This window comes from Filicampus tigris, chromosome 1 (assembly GCF_054856515.1).
Source record: "Filicampus tigris isolate MCC_2025a chromosome 1, RoL_Ftig_1.0, whole genome shotgun sequence".
Classification (NCBI taxonomy): domain Eukaryota; kingdom Metazoa; phylum Chordata; class Actinopteri; order Syngnathiformes; family Syngnathidae; genus Filicampus; species Filicampus tigris.
The window spans coordinates 35,248,924-35,270,449 of NC_141217.1; the positions used below are offsets into that span (position 1 = coordinate 35,248,924).

The following is a 21,526-nucleotide window of genomic DNA, read 5'->3' on the forward strand; positions in this document are numbered from 1 at the left end:
TGACTGACTAAAAAAATTCCAGGTTCCATGTCCATACAGTAGAAGAGAGATGGTTTTAAACATTACAGGAACGGAGAATGTGTGACAAAGTCAGCTGATGTTTGAGTTTTCAGGCTTCTAATTAAGCAGAAAAATGCTTGAGAGCACACATGCATTTTAATGTGTACATTTTTTCTCAAAGCCTGCTGTGTGTGGATGTGGATCTTTTATTTTTTTTTTTCATACCTTGAGGTTGCACGCACAGATGTTTAGAGCTGAAAAATGTACTCTGTGATAGCCATGATTAAATGTTTCAACCCGCATTGTGAACCTTAAGTAGAGAAATTATGGCAGTCATTTCAAATTGAGCAAAGTGGCTTGTATTCATCTTCTAAAACTGCCAAAAAAAACCAACAACTGCAGAACAGCCTCAACACCTCCCACCATGATAATATTCGTTATGTACAGTACTTAAATAAATAGAAGTTAAGCTAGAGACACAATGAATTCCGTTTTCGTCAACCGGGAGCAATCAAGACAATTGTATCCTGCATTTGTGAGGTGCGTGTCTTATATTTGGACTGAGTAAACATGGTTCCTTGTCCATGTCTTAAAAGTCTGACTAACAGGAATTTTTCAAACGCCAAGTAACAAATGTACTGAATCAAACAGAACATATTAATATTTGACACGGTGTAGTCTCAACCCAAACAACAGTGATATCTTATCCTAATCCCCAAAGGAAAATTCAATTTACACTCTGCTATATATTTTCATCGGACACCACATACGGGAGCAAAACACACACGTGCAAGGCGTGCAAGAGAATGCAACATCCCTTCACTCACACTTAGGGCCTGATTTATCAAGATCCCGATAGCGGGCGCTTAATTGTTAAGTCACGCTAACAAATTGCACTCGCTGTTGGCAACAAGGGTAAGAGAGACTGCTATATTTAAAAGAGAGTTTTTCACTTTGGGTAAAGTATATCTGAAGGTTACAACTGTGGAATATTTGTGAGAGCACCTCAAGTGCATGGAAATTGGAAGTGATGGAACTGGAAGTGTTAGTGGAAAAGGCAACAAAAAGGAAAGATTACTGAGTTACAGAAAACAAATGTTTTGCTCTGATAATTTTTGAAGAAATCTGCAATCACCCTGTTTTGTTTGAGTTAACTCAACCCATGTGCAAAGCAATTGGATGTATCTGCCCATCTTGCGCAACACTGCATTTCCAATGCTGGGACAGCACATCTAGAAAACTGCTAGCCTCATACAGAACATTACATAACCAAAGCGGACAACATGCCGGCTGACTTCCTGTGCGCGCAGCGATAACGACGGGTTGATGATACGATGGTTTGAACTCAAACTTGCCGCAAAATGGTTTTCATGATTGCTGGTGTATTTGGATAAAAGTTAAATACACGTGCATCATTTATTTCTTTACACATATTATATGATATGATAGATCTTAACAATGAAGCCTTAACATCGGATATGGTCATTAATCGGTAGCTCTTGGACACATCTTGTGGAAAAAAAATGACATTGTATTGTTTAATATTTCGACGGGTACTTTTTGCCGGTCTTCTACAATAAGGCTCCGCCAGTGCCCCGAACCGGAAGCAAGAGCTTTGTCCTGTTTTGCAGAATGCGGAAGTTGGTTGTGCATAACCCCGATTGTCATCGTGTGCTGAAACGACCCAGACGCATGAACGTGCAGTGTTGAATCATAATTGATCTGGCATGACTCCTTCTTGTGACTAGCTCCAAGTCCGCACTTATTCAGGAGATCCAAAATTGCGTTGCCGAAGAGACGATATCTCACAACGATTTTTTTGTTTCTGACATTTAAAAAATGGTGACGCAACCAGAAAAAGATCTCCTCATTTGTTGCCCTATGCCTCCTCCTCGCCACATTAACCGCAATTATTGTGATGGTTTGAACCTGCCGTTCAGACGGGGTATCCAAAGACGCAAAATCAGCCGTCGCAATTTGTCCCAGATTTGATCAATTACATTGTGCACGTAAACCTTTTTTTTTTTAATAAGGACTTTCATGTTTATGTGGTTATGGGCAGAAATAACGGTCACAACCCGCACGCATTTTTAGGAGACAAAACAAAGAAGCCAGCAAAGCGAATAGGCGTAATCCAACAGTACGTTTGGATTCAAGGCCCCACATTTCTTCATATTGTTTGACTTTAGAGGCATGTTTTTTTGCTGCTGGAATAGATGTACTTACTTAATGTAGAAGGGCACGTTGTTTGGCGAGACGCCCTGCTCGAAGGGGCTGTCGACAGATCCTGCAGGGACAGGGGTTGAGGGTCGGCTTTTTAAATGTTCACAAGAAACCACATTTTCATTATAAACAAGTGCAGTGGACACATAAAATTGATTTGTAAAGCCTAAGTGTCAGTCAGGTTAAAACGACAATGTCGGCGGGATTGTGCCTCACAGGTTACATTCCTGGAGTTGAAACCCATCATGTGCACACCTGCACCCACACACACACACATGCACCAAAACATTAAAAGTCACTTTGTTTCTCATACTGTATGGGTCTGTTTAATATCAGTTTTATTTTGAGTCACGTTTACTTGAGGTATTTTTCGAAAATAGATATGTCAGCGCCTGGTGGGGAGCAGTGTCCATGGTTGAGACTTCCACTTCGCCCGACTTACACCACTCCCACCCATCAGAGATAATCATTTTCTCGAACTTGGTAGTCGGAACGCTAACGGAAGCCCGTTTAAAATGGTAGTCCATATATGATTACTATTTGGTCTGGCCGGAGAAAATGGCGGATAAACGGACGGCGGAAGGGTACCCCGGCCGTAGGCCATCAACGGACGGCACGTTTTTTGTAAAATGGCCAGCTCTGATAAACGTCACACTGTGACATCAATACCGTGATAAAATCAAACCATGAGCTTTTGAGATATTGTTACAGCGGGTTTGTCTGATGAAAATGTAATTTTGGCCCGCGATAGGATTGTGAGGAAAAATGTCAGTGTTACACAACGTGAGCAATGCGGTGTGTGCGGAGGGCTCGTTTGAACGTGCTGGTGGAACGGATTACATCCGACAATCAAGGTATCAAGTGTATGTGTATGCCGTGGCGGTTTGCGGTAACGCACTCAAAATTGTGGCTCTTTGCCTTTGAGTGGTTGGCCACCCCTGTACTATTATAATGTACTGAACGACTTTGTAATAGTTCAATGGATGCATGCAAAATTCGATGTTACCATTTTTTTTACATGTGCGTGTCACTTTTTTTTTTTTTTTTTTTTTTTTTTAATGTGAATGAGTACATAAAAATATCAGATTTAACAAACAAGAATGTAGCCTAAAACGTCAAAGCCAGAATGATATCTTGGTCGTTCTACAGGACCCAGAACATGGGACAACACTGAAGAAAGGACACTATAATGTAAAGTTATCAGTGTACAGCTTGTTTAACAGTGTAAATTTACTGTCCCCTCAAATATACCCAACACACGGTCATGAACATCTAAACGGCCGGCAACAAAAGTGAATGCACCCGAAAGAGAACATTTAACTCAATCACTGCCAGATATTTTCAGAAAAAAATTGAAAAAAAATATAAACAAGTTCCTGGGATTGAATGGCTGGACTGTGAAAAGACAAATAAATATGTCCTTGGCAATGAGTTGCACAGCACAAGGTCTGCCACGTCCACCAGTTCCGTGATGTTGCCATGAAGGAGTGGGCGAGGATTCCAGTGGCAACCTGCTGAGCTTTGGTGAGCTCCACGCCGAAGAGGGCTAATAGAGTGCGGGCAAAATAATGGTGGTCACGCAAATTGTTGACGCCGGGTACAATTTGGACATTTTCACTTCGGGGTGCACTCGCTTTTTGTTGCCAACAATTTACACATTAATAGCCAGCCCTACCTAATGTGGTAATCATGAAAAATACAACATTGTCCTTTTTCTGCTTCTGCACACTACACTTTTGCAGTTCATGAAGAAGCCTGTCTTGTTCATTACTGCAACCACAAACAGTGCCAATGGAGTACAATAATTAGCCCCGCAAGCTACATTAGTTCAGCACCGTGAAGCTTATGAAGGCGACGGTATTAGCCAGCAGCTAGCGCACCACTCCTACTTGAGCTCCACTTGCATAAGAACAGTGGACAGTTATTCTTTAAACACCATTGGTGCGCCGTCAATCCACGTTAGTTGAAGAGTATAATTTGACAGGTGGCTCAGAGCACATCCACATCTCCCAGAGTCAATATGAAACTCAAATCATACCTGACAAGCACTATGGATTCAAGAGTCCAGAGGTCATATTGGAATTTACTGACATGACTGAAAGTTACATGAATAGACCGTCATGAGAAAGAGTGTTTTGCTCACCATGAAGGAGTCCAAAGTCTTGTTGTGCATCCATCAGCTGCTTTAGATGCTCATTGACTGAGACCTGAGGGAGGAAAAGGGGGAAAAAAACAATAATTATTCATTGTGCCTAATTATATCTCCATGAATTTAAACTTAGCACTTCATTAGGTACACAATCCAATGGGATCAAATATGAGAACCTAATTAAAAATTCTGCTTTGGATGGATAGATGGATTGTTTGCAGTGGTGGAGAACTGTACTTGTGTTTCTAAAATTGTGCGTGTCACGTTGAACTAAATAACAAAAATATTATAATACCGTGTCAATTAAAATGCTAATGTTATAGACAAAGGAGGAGAGAAAAAAAATCTCTCTCTCTCTCTCTATATATATATATATATATATATATATATATATATATATATATATATATATATATATATATATACACAGTATGTATATATATATATATATATATACACAGTATGTATATATATATACATATATATACAGTACATGTATATATATACACAGTATATATACATATATACAGCATATATATATATACACACACAGTAAATATACATATATATATATATACACAGTATATATACATATATATATATACACAGTATATATACATATATATATATATACACAGTATATATACATATATGTATATATATACACAGTATATATACAGTATGTATATATATATATATATACAGTATGTATGTATGTATATATATATATATATATATATATATAAATATGTGCATATGTATGTATGTGCGCGTGTGAGTATGTGTGTTATTTTTTCAGTATGCTGCAGGATATGTGGCATCTCCTACAGTGAGCTGGCATTCATAGAAATTCATAATTATTCAGCCACTCTTTGACTGCGTCACCCAAATGCTCCAGCATTTCTCGTGAAATTAAACCCCTAAAATGGAGAGAGACGACGCAAAGCCAGCCGATGCCTGAGGGCGTGGTTCCCTGCAGGAAGTAGCCGCCGAAAGCCTACAGAAGCTGTACTAATCCCAATAATGTTCTCGTACGTGGGGCCCCCACAGGGATGTAGCGGGAGCTGATTTTTTTTTTGATCGAGGAACTATTTGAAAAAAAAAAAAAAAAAAAAGTGAATCACCAGAAGTGTCTCGGCGTTTCCTTAACAGAGCAAGTATGTAATCCAGCCAGAATGAAGCACTCAACTAATTAACCATCTTTCATCCACAACAATCCGCAGGACACACTTGGGAGGGAGTCGATGAGCAAATTGTGCGATGAGGATCAGATGAGGATGTGAAAGTCAAGCCCCGTGATTTCCTTTTTGCATTTTATTTTGTACCTTCATGCAAACACAAGCCATCCACCCAAGCCATTCGCACTCCAGTTGTTTTTGCCCCCCGTATCCATAGTAACCTAGTTGGAATTGTTCAAATGAATAGGAGCTCGAGGAATTTGATGCGATTACTCAATGTGTGAGTGCTTGTGCTGACAGTGTTCTGAGCAAAGACCCCGATTGTTTCAAGGGACTTCAGCATGCGGGTACCTGCTCCTCTCTTTTCATCTCTCATGGTAGTAATAGTTGAAAGTAGGGAGCCGGAAAAAAAAAAATGCTCCGTATCAATATGACCATTTTAAAGGTTTCAAGAGCTCGTGCAATGATCAGTCGGTTGTATTTTACTGTGCATGCGGGAGTCAGACGACAGCCGCCTACCAGACGCAGCAAGAATTATTTTGACTGACAACTATCTTATGCAACAGATTTTAGCAGCACAAATGTGAACTGGTTGTTGACTTCATTTTTATTGGGGCGTGCGTGTTGAGCTGCAAGCCAATTTTATCGCTCAAAACGAGGGAACGGAATCCCTCGGCAAGTTGCTTTTTGATTCATGTTTGTTGGAGCCCCGGACGAGGAAACATGTTTCTAATTTTGGAAACTGTGATCGAGAAGAAAGCAAATGTGCTTTGTTTCATATATTTGCCATCAGTGAGGCACGTGTATTGCAGGTGTGTCCTGTTTGTCTCAATGTTACATTACGGTCAGCTTGTAAGAATCACAGTCACAGTTTTACAATGCTGTCGGCAGGTCATTTTGACCCACGTGGATCAATTTGACTCTATTCTGCCCAAGGACAATCATCAGGTGGCTGCTTGGTTCCCTTCCTCCTTCAAGGCAGGTAGTGAACTAAATACGGAGGTCGATTCTTCTGGTGACGATTTGAGCCCCTTTTCGATTCCTCAGTAGATTCCACAAGTGACGGCAGATCTGTCTTCTCCTTGATTTGTTTGACAGCTGGCAACACGTCTGAAACGGGCTCAACTGTTGCACAGTGTGCCGGATAGTTTTGGCCGACGACTGACCACTGTTTTTTTTTTTCTTCAATTCCAAATTTGAATCGTCACAGATTTAACAGCCAATGAAAAATGTCTCTATATTCATTGTGCGTTACAGTCATACGTAACTATATTTATATTTTTAGAGGTACCAGTGCTGCAAAGCAAAGTGTGACGAGTCTCTGTCGTCAAAATGTTCGGGTACAGTGACTGGGGCGTGCAATCGTGGTCTAACGTCTTTAAAAATATCAACACTCTCTCCTTCACGGTCATTAGGGTCATGGGTGAGCTGGAGCCTTTCCTGGCTGACTTCGGGGCAGTAGGCGGGGGACACCCTGAATTGGTTGCCAGCCAATCGCAGGGCACACAAAGACAAACATCCGCACTCACAATCACACCTAGGGGCAATTTAGAGTGAGCAATTAACCAACCATGCATGTTTTTGGAATGTGGGAGGAACCCGGAGTACCCGGTGAAAACCCACGCAGGCTGGAGCCGGGATCGAACCCGCGACCTCTGAACTGTGAGTGTGTGCTAACCGGTGCCGCCACAAATTCATATATGGATTAAAAAAAAAAAAAATGACATTACACTAATGTCAAGATCCCTTTCTGAGGACACCGGAGAGTACCTGCAACAATTTCCAGCGTGTGTTGAGTTCTTCAATGCGCTTCAGGTTGCTGGGCGACAACTGGATTTCGGGCAGAGTGAACGTGGACGCCAACTGGTTCATGTGCGTTACGTCTTCCTGAATGGGAGCGATCTCTTCCTGGAACTCCTTTGCCACACACATGCCAGCGCAAGGAAGTTCGATTATTTTTTTTCCCCCCCCCCTCACGGTAACGACTGACTGACTGTGCGGACAGAACACAAACGGCACCTTGACTCTTTGGATGTGCTCAGGCAGCGATTCGATGAGCAGGTCACCGACGGGCTCCCAAGCGTCCTTCACCATCTCCGCTTGCCTCAGCTGCCCATCCACGAGGTCCTCCGCCTCCAGCAGCTCCATCAGTCGCTGCAGAGCAAGCTCCAGCCTCCTCAGCCAATCAGAAGAGTTGCTATTAAGCCGCTCCCATTTGGTCATCACGTCATTTGCTTCCATACGCAGGATTCGCCCGACGTTTTGGGCGCGCTCCATGGAACCGATGTCTGGGACGCAAACAGGGACTCAAATCATATTTAGGTCCTGTTCCACAACTTGACATATGTTATTTGTCACATTTGTTTCTATACTGTGGTTAAAAAGGCTTTTAGAGGAGAAAAAAAAAAAAAAGCAGCGTTTGTGACTATGGTGTCACCCAAAAAGTAAATAGAGTCAGCTACACACGACTTTACAGACTTTAGCATTGTCGCGCAGCTAGTCACACGTTACCGTGACATGACAAACAACAACGTTGCTCAAGTCATTACACGTTCTGTCATTCAAAAAAGTGGGGACTTGTTCGATTTCATCAGACACCAAAAGACACCTGCTGGCTTGGAGGGGGCTAAATAAAGACGAGGCGGGTTGGCTACCTACATGCAAACCAAATCAAATGTCACACAATCCAAAAATACTGCGTGAACTTTCTCGGTGCAACGGGAAAGCGCTTTGTGCCTTCGGTTATTAACAGCTGGATTCCTGCCTCCCTCGTTCCATTGCGCCCGGCGGCTCATGAAACTTGAGCCGTAGCTGGGCTGTTGCCATGGCACCACCAAGTTTGTTTGTTAACCTCCGCATGCGACCATTGCTACGTGAATGCCAGGGACCGACGCTTGAGATGAAGAGGCCACTTTCACGCAATTCTCTAAAAGACCGAACAAGGAATAAACCAGAATGAAAAAATTCCACCCGAAACTGGAAAGTGCTGATCCCGAAACAAATGAAAACTGGGGTAACTGTGAGCAGTATTGTTGGGAACAAAGACCTCAGATGACCTCTGACCTTGGACGCATGGTGACAATAACCTTCTTGCGGGAAATAAAGCCCAAAATCTGGAACCTAATCACTAACAAGTGTTCAATGTGAAAATAAGAAATGACCTACTCTGAAGAGCCACAAAAAACTTTACATACAGCTCCGCAAAACTCTCAAACACAACCTTGAATCTTGGGGAAATTGACGCCTGAGGCCTCGCTGTTATTTCACAGGCTATTAGTCACCACGACGGTTGTGTGATAGCCCAGGACACCCCATAGCGGTGGCATAAAAAGCATTTTTCTCTAGTGTCCAGCCCTTTGCAAGTGTCACAAGTATGTGACAAGGTGGGAAAATTCAAAGAGTACAGCCAAAAACATCCGAGACAGATTCTTGCTATAAAAGTCAATCCTGCCAAGTACTAATGTAAAGTGTAAATAAACCTTTGAGCTACTCTATTCATGCCATACTTTTGACAACTTGACCACTTTGTGAGATAGGTCAGGCTGTAATCAATGAATGTAGCAATTAAATAAAGTAGACAACTCAAGAATAAGACCACCCGAAAAAAGAGTATTTGTAAGAAACCCTGTGAAAATTGGAGTAGAATGTTTCGGGAGTTTGAAGACTCTAAATTGAATGTGAGTGTGAATGTTTTTTTAGATAGGGATAGGGTCCAGTTTGCCCGTCACCCGACAGACAAAATGGACAGACATATGAAGCTGCTGTTTTAAAGTCACCTCATCATTTCTTTTTAACGTCATCATTTCTGTGATTAATTTTTTTTCCAAACATATTTTTTTTTCGAGTGTGAGAAACATCAAAGTAAGTTGTGCTTACTCCTTATCCTTAGTCTTAGATGAATTTCTGAGTATGTTACCTCGCTGCTCAGGTGATGGAGGCTCGTGGGGCAATTGGGAGAGGAAGACTCCAACATCGTCAAGCGCCTTGGTCACAACAGGCTCTTTGGCTCTTACGTCCCGCCTGAAGCCCTGAAAGGACACATCCAAACGCGTCACTTGGACACGCCATGCTAGTCTTCGTTGTGGAACATTTTTGGGGTTAGCATAAAATGGGATTTTAATTGAACCTGCATTTTCCATTTACTCATGCCTTTGATTTGTATAACGTCACGGCAACATGAGGTCTGATTTTGTCGATGAAAACAACGATTCAGGTCGCGATGGTTGGGGGGGGGGCTGAATTTAGTTGAGCGGTAGTAAATTTATCATTTATTATTTAGGTCCCTACCACCACACACACACACACACACACCTTTTAATACAATTTGCAGGAGTATTTGCATGTGACTGTAGAAATATGCATATACCGGTAAGTAGGAGCTCAACTGAACATAAACACAACAGAGCTGTATTCCGTACAGAGCCAAACGTCTGGTTTTGAGGCGCTTTCTATGTCGATTGGCGCCTCCTTGAGTCGGGCATAGATTCGTCACTAGGGGTAGACCGATTATCTGCCGGGCCGATTATCGGCACCGATATTTGGCTTTTTGACGAATATCGGCATCGGCCTCTTTTAAAACTCCGCTGGCCGATAATAAATCTATTTAAAACTGTGGAAATCAAAACAAAGACATGTGAAAGTTTAACATTTCTGTCATATAGAAATTTTCATTTCACTGTTGAAAAACTACATGGAGCTATTGTTTAAGTTTTTTCCTTTATCCTTTTTAAGACATGCTGACAGTCCTGGGTGCTCCCTGAACTTTTTGTTAGAATTTTATAACAGAGATGTATACTGTCAAAAATGTCTTGTAATAATGATTTTATTTTTTTTGAATCACCATTATGCAAAACTGAAACATTGTACAATAAACATGCTTAAAGTTACAACAAAGTTAAGAGTACAATTTTCATTAGATTTTGAAAATGAATATCGGCTCCAAATATGGGTTATCAGCCTCCTTGACTACGAATAATCGGTATCGGCCCTGAAAAAAGCATATCGATCTATCTCTATTTGTCACCCTTTTAGTGTAATCTCATTTTGTAATTTCATGTCATGAAAACAATCCATTATTAAGATAATCCCTGTTCTACTTTGACAAGCAATATGTAAATTAATAACATCTCACATCAAGCAAACCACCGATAAAATTTTAAGGTATTAACAGCCTCGTGATGACGTTTGCCATCGTTTTGAGTGATGTTTTCAAACAACAAAATGCCTTTGCCTTGGTTAAAATGAACGGCCAAAAGACCACATTTCATCTATTTTCAGTTCAAATGCTCCTCTGTAAAGGGCTCCAAAACTACCACCGCCATCAGCCAAGTCAAATTTTGCCAAGCGCGTGTGTACGACAGGTGCAGGTCATCCTACCCGGTGAGTGTCCAACTGGTTCTGGACGGCAGGGACGTCGCCACCTACTGGCATCTCCCGCTCCAGCTGCTGAGCTTTCAGCCTCAACCAGTTTAGCAGCTCCTGCAGCGACATATGCAGCCTCTTCCAAGGTGCCATCTCCGAGTCCAAGTGAGCCCTTTTCGACCCAAACGGACACTCGGTCATCCCTCCGCGAGCGGACACGTTCAAAGCATCTTTTTAACTTTGCCTTTCCCTCACCTCATGCTGAGAGTCTTGCTGCGCAGATCGTTCCAACGCTGGTTCATGTTGTTCAAACGTCTGTGGAGGAGCGCGGCATCCTCCGAGTCCTCCAGTGAGCTCAGAATCCTGTGGCCCTTCTCATCAAGGGAATGGTACAGCTCTGTGTGGCCGTCAACCTCGGCCTCCAGGTCCTGGCAACGCACAAAGATGGTGAGATCTTTGGCCATCTTTGAAATAGAGTCGGTGGCTCTACGTTGGGCGTGTCTCTTCTTCTATGGTCAGGGGTGTCAAACTCATTTCACATTGTGGGACACATACGGCGGCCTCCGTAGATGTCAAGTGGGCCGGACCATTAAAACAATGCTGTCCTCAGCTATAAATAACCCCAAATCTCATGCATTTCCGCTGTTTTGGTGTAAAGAAAGCACAAGAACATTAGGAAAATGTTGACATTTAATGAACATTGCTTTTACAAAACACCTTAGGTTTTCTTAGACAAATGTGCAATTTACTTTTATCATTCACGTATATGCTTCGCAACCGATCCCACTGATTGTACAAAGGCACTTTAACAAGTAATTAGTATTGAAAAATATAGTCATGCGCTTTATGATTAAACGAGATTCATAAAGAAAGGAATTTTTAAACAATGTTGTCTTCTACTCTGATCAAAACAGTGTGCCCCCTAGCGGATAATTCATGAATTGCATCATATTAAAAATACATATTCTGTGTTTTTTATGCATTTTTGCACATTTAAATGATCATGCGGGCCTGATCAAACCTCCTTGGGGGCCGGTTCCGGCCCGCGGGCCGTTTGTTTGACACCCCTGTTCTATGTCTTTCTTCATAGATTCCAAGGAATTGGGATTGATTGTCTGACTGTTAGACTTCAAATCTAATACGATGTCATGCACCTGAGTCACAAGTTTCAAGCGCATGTTGAAATATTATTTTTAGAAATGGATGAATCCCTCCGATATGCCATTTAATTTGAAATTTTCCAAATCCTCGGAATTTCATCTTCTCAACAGTAAATATTGTCCGATTTATGTAGTTCTTCTCGACAGCAAACTGATGATCTTTGTTGTTGTTTTTTTTTTTCAAAATAAGACATTTGCAAACTGCTTTTACTTTGGAAAACAAACATTTTTCTCAATTTTCTGACAGATGTTGTGGACCATAGCCACAACTGAATCTCGTTTGTGCATTTTCTGCAGTCGATTGAGAGTAATGTCCTGTTTTTTAATTGTTTTTTTTCAAAGACTACTAGATTATCCAAATCATCTACAAATGAATTACTCAATCATTAAAATACTTGTTAGTTATAGCCCTAAACTCACCATTCATGTTTTCGTTCTTCAATGAAAGAATTGATTATTCAATAAAACGTTTACGTGATCCTACTTATAAATAAATCTGTTGACATGTTATGCTTTTTAAAACTCATTGACTGCCATTGAAAAAAATAAAAGTTTATATCTATGCTTGAATGCGGTACCTTTCCATTAAATTCCGCTCAATTCCTACGATTCTCACGGGAACTCTTCAATTTGGAATACGATATTAGAAAAATTCCCAATCTTATCTTCCCCGTGGAAATTTACTGGAAATTCTCCACCGCTCTGCCACCCCCCTCGTACACCGTTTGCCGATTTTCTGAACAAGATCTCAAATCGTAGCACCGCCATCCATCCCTCCCTCCAGTGGTCACCAGTGGAGACAGGCAACCGTTCCGCCAACCACCTTTAATCACCTTGCAGGATTCACTCCAGCGCTTAGTGCAGCAAAGGCCAGCGTATCTCTACATTACCGGTGATCTGCCGTTAAAACATTCACATGAGAAAAAAACTGGTGCGGCAGTTGCCATTTTAGAAAAGAAATGTTCCACTCGCATAACGCTAGACGACACCCATTTGCATTGCAGCGAAAACCCCCAACAATTTTTAGACTAAAGAAGAACAGCAGTTGAAGGAAAGCTGACACAAAGCCTGAGGACTGGACGATCACCTCGGAGCAACAAGAGAGGAGAGAGTTTTATTGTCTTTGCCAACCTGAACCTGGTAGGCCTTTCTTCGCAACATGCTGAGAAAAAAAAAATAAAAAAAAATAAAAAAAAAAAGTCAGGAGTCCCGCATGTAAACAAGGAAAGAGCTGCAGCGTCTATCGCGTCTTGTCGCTCAGGAAGATGAATTCCCAGTGGGTGAAACAATGCCATCTGTTTGGGCGCGTATATGCGTGCGCGCGTGTCGCTGTAGCGTGTGCGCGAGAGGGAGGCGGATGACGAGAGCCGTGGACAAGAAGCAGCGCAAAGAAATGAAGGGAGACGTAAAAAAAGAGATGATGAGTCCAGAACTTGAAAGGATGCAACCAACTATGAGCGCGCTCATTTCCCAATTAAGTCTTATCCGCCTGCAGTACTGAAGCGTGTGTGCGTGCGTGCGCGTGCGTGTGCGTGTTCGAGTCTCTGGAAGTGAGGCTGTGCTGCAATCCGCCATTCTAATTGGGCACAGAAGGCCATCTCAGCGGCGCATACAGGGCTGCTGTTGTGCCCAAGGAGCTGCCAGTGTGATGTGAAGGATGTGTGCAAAGGCATGAATTTCAACCAGCGCGCACTGGAAAATAATTTGCCACAATGCTTTTGTGTGTGTGCGCGTAACAACGACAACGACGCATCTGCCGGAATGTGCGTGCGGGAGGGCCAAAAGGTCAAAATCTTTTCTCTGGCAGGAACAGAGCTTTCACTTTGTAACACCCACAAAGCTGCGGGTTTCTCTTTTTTTTTTTTTCCGCTTGTCTGACACCGACCAATCAGATCGCAACAAGTTGCCACGTCAGAATTCCCGACGGCAAGTCCAGACTTGGGGATTGAAACGAATCATGAATGTTTTTGCGAGCCCAAATGACCACTTCGCAATTTGACATGGTTCAAAGGCTTCCACCGGGTCGTCTGCTTTCTCCCATGAGCAAGTTAGGTTAATAAAGACTTTAAAATTGTGCATAGGTGTGAATGAGCATGTGATTGAATTGGATGTGCCCTACGATTGGCTGATGGTCAGTCCAGTGGTGTATTCGCCTCTCCAAAGGGATCAGAGGTAAGTTCATGGATAGTAACGCACTGATTTCAGAGCATCTCCGGCTGGAACATTAAAATCCTTTTAATGCAACCATTTTTTTTTTAGTAATTGGCAATATTATTATTACTAGTAGTAGGTATAAACTAATAATAATAATAATGATAGTTTAACCCATTAAAGGACTAAAGCGCCTGTCTCAACAGCTCCCCAAAACCGTCGGTCGCCTTTGGAATTACCCTTGAAAACCTGAAGTTCTCCCAGAAATTCAACACTTACAAAATGATTCCTATCTCAGCCCCTGTAGCAGACAGAAACATAATTCCAAAAGAATTAAAGAGCTTAGACACGTGGCTTTCACACAGGCAGAATCTATTATCATTTCCTGTTTCAATCGAAGATGTAAAAATAACGTGCAAGAGATGCACTATTTTAATTTTTTTTTAAAAATCGAGTGCTAATTACCATCCTCTATTCTGTTACAAAGACGTCAATATCGTCATCGTCTACAAACCATATCATATCACGTTCGACTGGTTTCAGTGGTCGTGCGTTGGCTATTTAGCACCGCCGTTACTTAGCAGAGCTCCCGGCGATCGACGGCGTCCGCCATTAGCCTACCTACGGCTCGAAAAAATTCCACGACATCCTCCGCGGTCTCGCGACACCGTCACGTGTATATTGTGATGCATTAAGTTGGCTAAGAGACGGAGAATTGGATTAAAAAAAAGATACCAATGTATCCGCTCTCCCATCTTTAAAGGTAGAATGACGCAACAGCGCTCCCGGCTCTAGTGGTAGAAACGCGGTTATGCACTCCCGGGCTTAATGGGTTAAACTCAGGGGTCGGCAACCTTAAATACTCAAATTGGCATTTTGTCAGTCTACCACACAAAAAAAAAAAAAACACAGAGCCACTAAAAACGTTATAACATGTAAGGTGAGCATAACACTGCATATCTTTTCTTTTCTTTTTCTTTTACCTGAGTGTATAAAAATAAAACTATAGAGTATTGTATTTATGAAATCAATGAACTGCTACTGGGAACACAAAATTGTACTTTTAATTGTTGCAAAAATATTTTGAATTCTGAAAAAAAAAATAAAAAGAAAAGAAAAAGAAACAACTGTTTGAAGCTTCCATCCATCCATTTCACTTTTATAAAATACTGAATGTCTGACCAGTAAATGGTTTGTGTCCTGAATACATTAAGGAATTGCTAATTGAATTTAAACCCAGTAGGGTCTGCAGACTCGTCGGATCAATTACTGGAGCCCAGAGTTCAAAGCAAACAAGGAGGAAGCGGCATTAAGCTGTTTTGGAAATGGAATAAGTTGCCAACGCAAGTGAAGTCAGCCCCGAGTAGAAATACTTTTAACTTGCTTTTAGGCATTTTCTAAATCAATTTCACGCACAGTCTTTGAGTCATTTCACAAAGCTACTCTCTATTTCTTTCCTTTCCTTTTAAATGTCTTTGAATCTTTTGGTTGTAAATGTGCTTAAATGTTGTCAAAGCATATTCTTTGAGTATTTTTAATAAGCCACTTTAGTTCTCTTTGCTTTGCCAAAGTTGTTCTGTTTGCTAATGCTTTTAAATGTTATGGTTTGGTTGTGCCTTGTGTATGAAATGGGCTAAAATCAATAAAGTTGCCTTGCCTTGCCTATTTGAGTCCTCCTTGCACTCATGAAATTACGGCCAAACTTAAATAATATTTCTGCAGCGGAATCACAAATGCTCCACAGATGTTTCCCAGAAAAAAAAAAAAAAAAACAATTTGCGAACGGTGACTCGGCGTTTGTTCACTGTACACGGTGTCCCACCTTCCATTGTGCCAGAAGATTCCGGGCTGCCTCAGGCTGCTCGGCCAGCTTCTCTTCATTGGTGGCGGCTATTAGAACGTTGCATGTTGTCTCGGCCTCCGTCAGCCAGTTAAGGAACTTGTCGAGATCGAGGTAGAACTGCTGCAACAACTTCAGAGCCATTTCCAGAGCCGCCTCCCTGTCGGAAACACTGGAAAGGTACAAACGTGCACACCTAAGATTTCAAGATTTGGGATTTGTCTTTATAGTTCCTGATGTAAAAACAAAAACAGACAAGTTAGAATGTGGTTACGACGGTTTGCAGTCATTTTTACGCTGAAAATGAATACGCACTTCATGAAGGTCAAATTTCAAAAATGAAAAATGTCAAACATGTGATTTAAGTGGGGTGATTTTTGGGGTATTGTCTGCGAGGCTTCCAGCTAGTGGACTGTTCGCAGTATTAACAACTGGGAATTGCTTTACATTTAAATATGTTAGCTTTTCCATTTTAAGAGTTATTGTAAGAAGTGGTTTTAATTTGGAGGCCACGCTGCCCTTTCGCGTTTGCCAATGTTGCCAAAAGGGCACAACGGCGCTGGGTGACAGTGCACGCACCGCTTGCTGATGTGTGTCCAGATGGCCACCACGTTGTCGTTCATTTGAGTCACTTTGTGCGTGTCGTCGCTGGCGTAACGTGTCAGCAGTTTGTCGGCCAACACGTTGGTTTCATCCACTTGACCCTGCCACTGTCGCAAGTCGTTTGCGAAACCCTGAGGGGAGGGGAGCGGCGACAACGACAATGAATTCATAACCGGGATGGAATTATCAGGAGTGATCAAGCTTCGTATCGAGCGCACCTTGAGTTCAGCATTCTGTCTTGCGAGGGCATCCACTGTGTAGGTGACCTCCTGCCAGGACTCCAGCCTGTCGCTGGCCCGCTTGATGAGAGCGTCGACCCTCTGTTTGGAATTTAGCCACTCAGTGGAGTCCTGCAGCATGTTGTGAAGCTGCTTGTTTCTGGCTGAGAGTTTAACCAGAGAGTCCTCCCAGTGTGTCTGAAGCCGGTCAACTAGCCCCCCCCCCCAAAAAAGTCACATATTAGCGAACTCTTTTTTTCATCAGTTACCGAATAGTATCTTCAAATAAATGGAGCGAGAAAATTCACATTTAAAACAATCGATTAAAAGTTAAGTCTACTGATGTGTGTTGTTTAAAAACTAAGGATGCCATGCAGAATTTGTATTTTTCTTAACACAAGTAGCTGACTTTCTATTTAAGTACAGAGTGAGTCCTCGTGCCACCTCTGACCAATTGTGAATGTGTCTTACTGCGCTCAGTGATGGCGTTTCGTGTGTCCTGGTTGCTAGTTTTGTTCTTTAGATTCTGGGCTGCAGTGACTTGTCTCTCCAGCAGAGGGCGTCGCTGTTCCAGCTCCTGCAAGGATGCCTGGACCCATAACATTCAACCTTTCAGGTATTTCCGCGTGTCAATGCAGAGGACCTCTGGTGCCACGTATGAAAAATAATATCCATTTAATAATCTGTAACCCCAGTTCACGAAACTGCACCCTCAGTTTATCATATTGATAAGGTAGCTTGCCTTCATGTTGAATGGATACTGTTTAATAGCTCTCTGCTAAAGTGTTAATAAGTGAATAAAAAAAAAAAAAGAAATACAAGACCGATGATTGGGAATAGCACACAGGTCAAACCCGACTGTTTGGAACAAGGTTAACACGCTGTAAAACGGCGACAGTACTTAGCGGTGATTACGCGAGCCGCTAATGCTAACGTGTAGCGCGCACGACCTGCGAACCACTCTGAATGTTGCTGGACACCAGCAAACTTGTACAATGTTCGCTTTCGGGGGCCAGCAGCAGGTAGATATGATGTCAGTGTGAAGCGCTTCGAGTGTCTTAATATGCGGAAAAAAAGCGCTATACAAGTGAAAGACCATTTAACGCACAGGAGAAACGATTAAAGGAGTGTGAGGGATACTTTCCAATTCTATTAAGCGGTACGGCGCAGATGACTAAACTAGTGGGACAGATTATCAATGAATATCATTTTTCTTATACCTCGACACCAGGGCTCTCAACATGTAGCCCCGCCGGTATGTATTCTTTTGAAAGGCAAAGCATTGGTGGCTGGTTGGAATGATGTGCAAGGACTGATGAAAGAAACTGTGAGTCGGTGACCTTGAGCTGGCCAATGTTTTCATTGATGTCATCCAGGTCGGCCACGATGACGCGCTTGTTCTGGACCATGTTGTCCAGCATGGTCAGCCAATCGGTGAGCTCCGCCCATGACTTATTGAACTGCGCCAGGGCGGCAGAATCGGCCTGGGAACTCCCCGTAAGCGTTTCACCTGGAGCGCGCACAAGGTTTGGTACCAAATCACATCATGGTATCACTTGAACACTCACCGGAGATACGTGCGTCAAAGACGCGCAAGCAATGTTTGTGAACCATTTATTTATTTATTTTTCCTAAAAAATGTTCAGAGAGCGAGCTGTCGGGCAGTTCCAGCCTAATGTTGCGTAGCAAATATCGTGCTAGGAACTGTTTTCAGGTGTGGAAAAACTAGTGCTCGTTGTGTCCTTTAGTTTTTAATTAGAGAACTAAAACATTGATGGTGCTTTTTGAATAACTGAAAAGTGACCGCCATCAGATGTAGAGTTTTTCCACAACGTCTTTCATTTTCACGGATAAGCACTAAAGCTCCTCGCAAGTTGAGTCGATGAGCGCTAACTAAGTTGAAAGTGCCGCAAACCGAGCACTTTTGGTGACATTCGATCTTTTGAGGACTTACTGGCTTTCATGGCCACAAGGAGGTTTTTCCTTTCCTGATGCTGCCTCAGCACCTCCACGATGATCGTCCAGTCTTCCCTCATCTTCACGCACTTGGCCTGTTGTCACCAACATACACACGCAAAGACATTCGCCTCCCGCCCGAAACACTCGGCTTCGTTTAACGTGTGCTTTGTATGCGTGCGGCGTTCGATTGTCACACCTTCTCCGATTGGCTCGGACTAACATCTTTGTGTAGCTGATTCGCTCGCTGAAGAACGGACTCAACTTCGGGATGCTTGGCTTGGACTTCCTCGATGAGCTACCACGACATATGGACATTGTGCATGATGTACACGGCTCTACACGCGCGTACTCAAATGTGGGTGCGTGGGTGCGCCCTACACCGGGTGGGGGCTCATCTGGACTGCGCTCCAGCTGAGCTCTGGTTCTGGACACCCAGCCGAACAGAGAGTCCAACTGAACCCGGAGTCGATCCAGTTGCGTGAGCAGACTCTCAATCTCCAGCTGTCGCTCGGGCAGAGCCTTGGACACCTAAGTACGAAAAAGTTACCGCTACACTGCATTACCACAACATTCATACGTCACAATTGTTTCGAGTGCTACTCTATATTGTTATAAAAGGGGGATAGCATTTCTGGCCGTCTGCCTAGATTAATAGCTATCTTTAAAATTGAACAACCCTTTTAAAACATTACAGTTACGGTATGTAAAAGCCACTCGGTGTTGGACAGAATTCAGATGTATGCCCGCTAACCTGTTCCCAGCGAGTGTTGATGATCCTGATGTCTTTTTGTTTGTCAGCAGGAATCTGTCGCGTGTTCAGGTCCACCACCGCTCCTTTCTTGCTGGGAAGTTCCGCCACACATGCCTGACACAAAAACGAAAGAACACATACACACATAGAGTACGCGTAAAAACAAGTTGTAAAATGCATTGACGTTGAAGTCGACCCAAAACATGTATTTCCAAAAATATGTTCTTTGAGCCTCCGCCCGTCAAAATGCGCCATTCTGATTAGTAGTGCGTTTGCCGAACATGAGTTAAACGGCGAATGTTTTTAGCCATCTCAGGGGGCGGCCATTTTGCCACTTCTGTCAACTGAAAATGACGTCGCAGTTTCTCAGGGCTCAGATAACGACCAGTCATGGAGTCACGGCTCATCTTCAGAAAACAGGTGAGCCGTGTCTGTCATTTGCAGTCGACAGAAAGTGGCAAAATGGCCGCCCCCCTGAGATGGCTAAAAATGGGTGGATTTTCTTGTTTAACTCATACCCCACAAAAACAACATTAATCAGAATGCCGTGTTAAGAGTCATAGAACGTAGTATTATTAAGACAATTTTTGGCTTGACTTCCTGTAAGAATAATAATGTATATTATGATTCATGTGTTAGATTATCATTAGGCCTGTTAGCTTTATTAGCTTGTGGGTTTAGCTTTAGCTTTTTCCATATCCAGGCCCAACTTGCTTGATGTGCTTTGCTTCCACATATATATGTTAATGGCTCTCACACACACACACACACACACATAGACAAAACAAGTTCATAGTGTTCCAGCTGCTTTCGCTCCCCTTTCATTTCGAGCCGGAACACCTTTGTAATCAGGGACTCGCAAGAAAAATAAAAAGGGAGGAGGCGCGGGAGCCGGGCAGAGGGTTATAGGAACTGTAATAGAACACTTCCCTGCGCTCTCCTTGCAAGAAAAAAAGACAATATTTGTGTCGAGCGTCTTCATTCCTCATTGTGTGCGTTGTTTACTAATGTCTCATTTGGTGTGTGTGCGTGTGTGAGCCATTAACATCCATATGTGGAAGCAAAGCACATCAAGCAAGTTGGGCCTGGATATGGAAAAAGCTAAAGCTAATAAAGCTAACGAGCCTAATAATAATACAACACATGAATCATAAGATACATTATTTTCCTTACATTCCATAATATAAAACTTCATCTTTAAGGATACATGCTTTTGCAAAAGTAAAGTGCTTTTTAGTTAAACATGGAGTGAGCAATTTTTTTAGATGAGGATGATGATATGGTTGAACTTCACTGTGCAATATTATTGCAAATACTAACATGTAAATGAAGCCCCACCCCTTTCACATGCACACTCTTGCAAAGTAGATTGAAAGCTGTTTGAGCATTTATTCAAGGCCCTTGATATTCAATTCAAGGTCCAGTTACAGACTTTGTCCTGACTAGTCAGAAAATTCAGCGCGCTACTAGAATGACGGCATCTTAATCGAAGTAGCAACAACACAGCGGGGGTGACCCGGTGCAACGTGTGTCGAGGCTACCTGCACTTTGCCCAGCGTGTCTCTGATGTGTTGAGGCTCAGCAGGCTGCAGAGGGATGCCCAGAACTCCCTCGGCCTTGTCGAGCCAGCCCGTCACGGAGCCCACGCTCTCCTGTAGGTGTGCCGCTGTCATGTGCGCCTCCGCCGATCTGCAGGACAGCACCTCGCGGTCACGGTGGGATTATTACTGTCGACGATAGCAGCCGTGGTCGTGCCAATCGCTCTCTCATCCCTCCCCTTGGCCGCTCAACTTCTCTTTACTCTTTTATCCACACTCTCAATCAGTACCGCTGATAAAATGATTGACGTGCACTAGGGCTGTTCGGTGAAGCGATTTTGAACCGAAATCGAATTTTCTGGATCAAACGATGTTAAAGTGGGCACGTTTGATTT

The 21,526-nt window shown here is 42.8% G+C and overlaps 1 protein-coding gene across 4 annotated transcripts in view; it reads right to left on the reverse strand.

Annotated features, from left to right (window-relative positions):
* The window catches only part of dmd (dystrophin), a 166,031-nt gene that overhangs the window by 39,556 nt on the left and 104,949 nt on the right, over window positions 1-21,526 (reverse strand). For all 4 annotated transcript variants that reach the window (XM_086036598.1, XM_086036590.1, XM_086036582.1 and 1 more), the window contains 17 exons: window positions 21,135-21,282; window positions 19,594-19,707; window positions 19,221-19,370; window positions 19,039-19,137; window positions 18,838-18,934; window positions 18,224-18,393; window positions 17,355-17,472; window positions 16,884-17,095; window positions 16,642-16,796; window positions 16,045-16,234; window positions 11,167-11,339; window positions 10,927-11,083; window positions 9,467-9,578; window positions 7,570-7,838; window positions 7,321-7,467; window positions 4,367-4,430; window positions 2,227-2,287 (listed from right to left, as the gene is read on the reverse strand). In XM_086036598.1, the coding sequence (XP_085892724.1) occupies window positions 2,227-2,287; window positions 4,367-4,430; window positions 7,321-7,467; window positions 7,570-7,838; window positions 9,467-9,578; window positions 10,927-11,083; window positions 11,167-11,339; window positions 16,045-16,234; window positions 16,642-16,796; window positions 16,884-17,095; window positions 17,355-17,472; window positions 18,224-18,393; window positions 18,838-18,934; window positions 19,039-19,137; window positions 19,221-19,370; window positions 19,594-19,707; window positions 21,135-21,282 (2,436 nt within the window). The remainder of the gene's footprint in view (window positions 1-2,226; window positions 2,288-4,366; window positions 4,431-7,320; window positions 7,468-7,569; window positions 7,839-9,466; window positions 9,579-10,926; window positions 11,084-11,166; window positions 11,340-16,044; window positions 16,235-16,641; window positions 16,797-16,883; window positions 17,096-17,354; window positions 17,473-18,223; window positions 18,394-18,837; window positions 18,935-19,038; window positions 19,138-19,220; window positions 19,371-19,593; window positions 19,708-21,134; window positions 21,283-21,526) is intronic.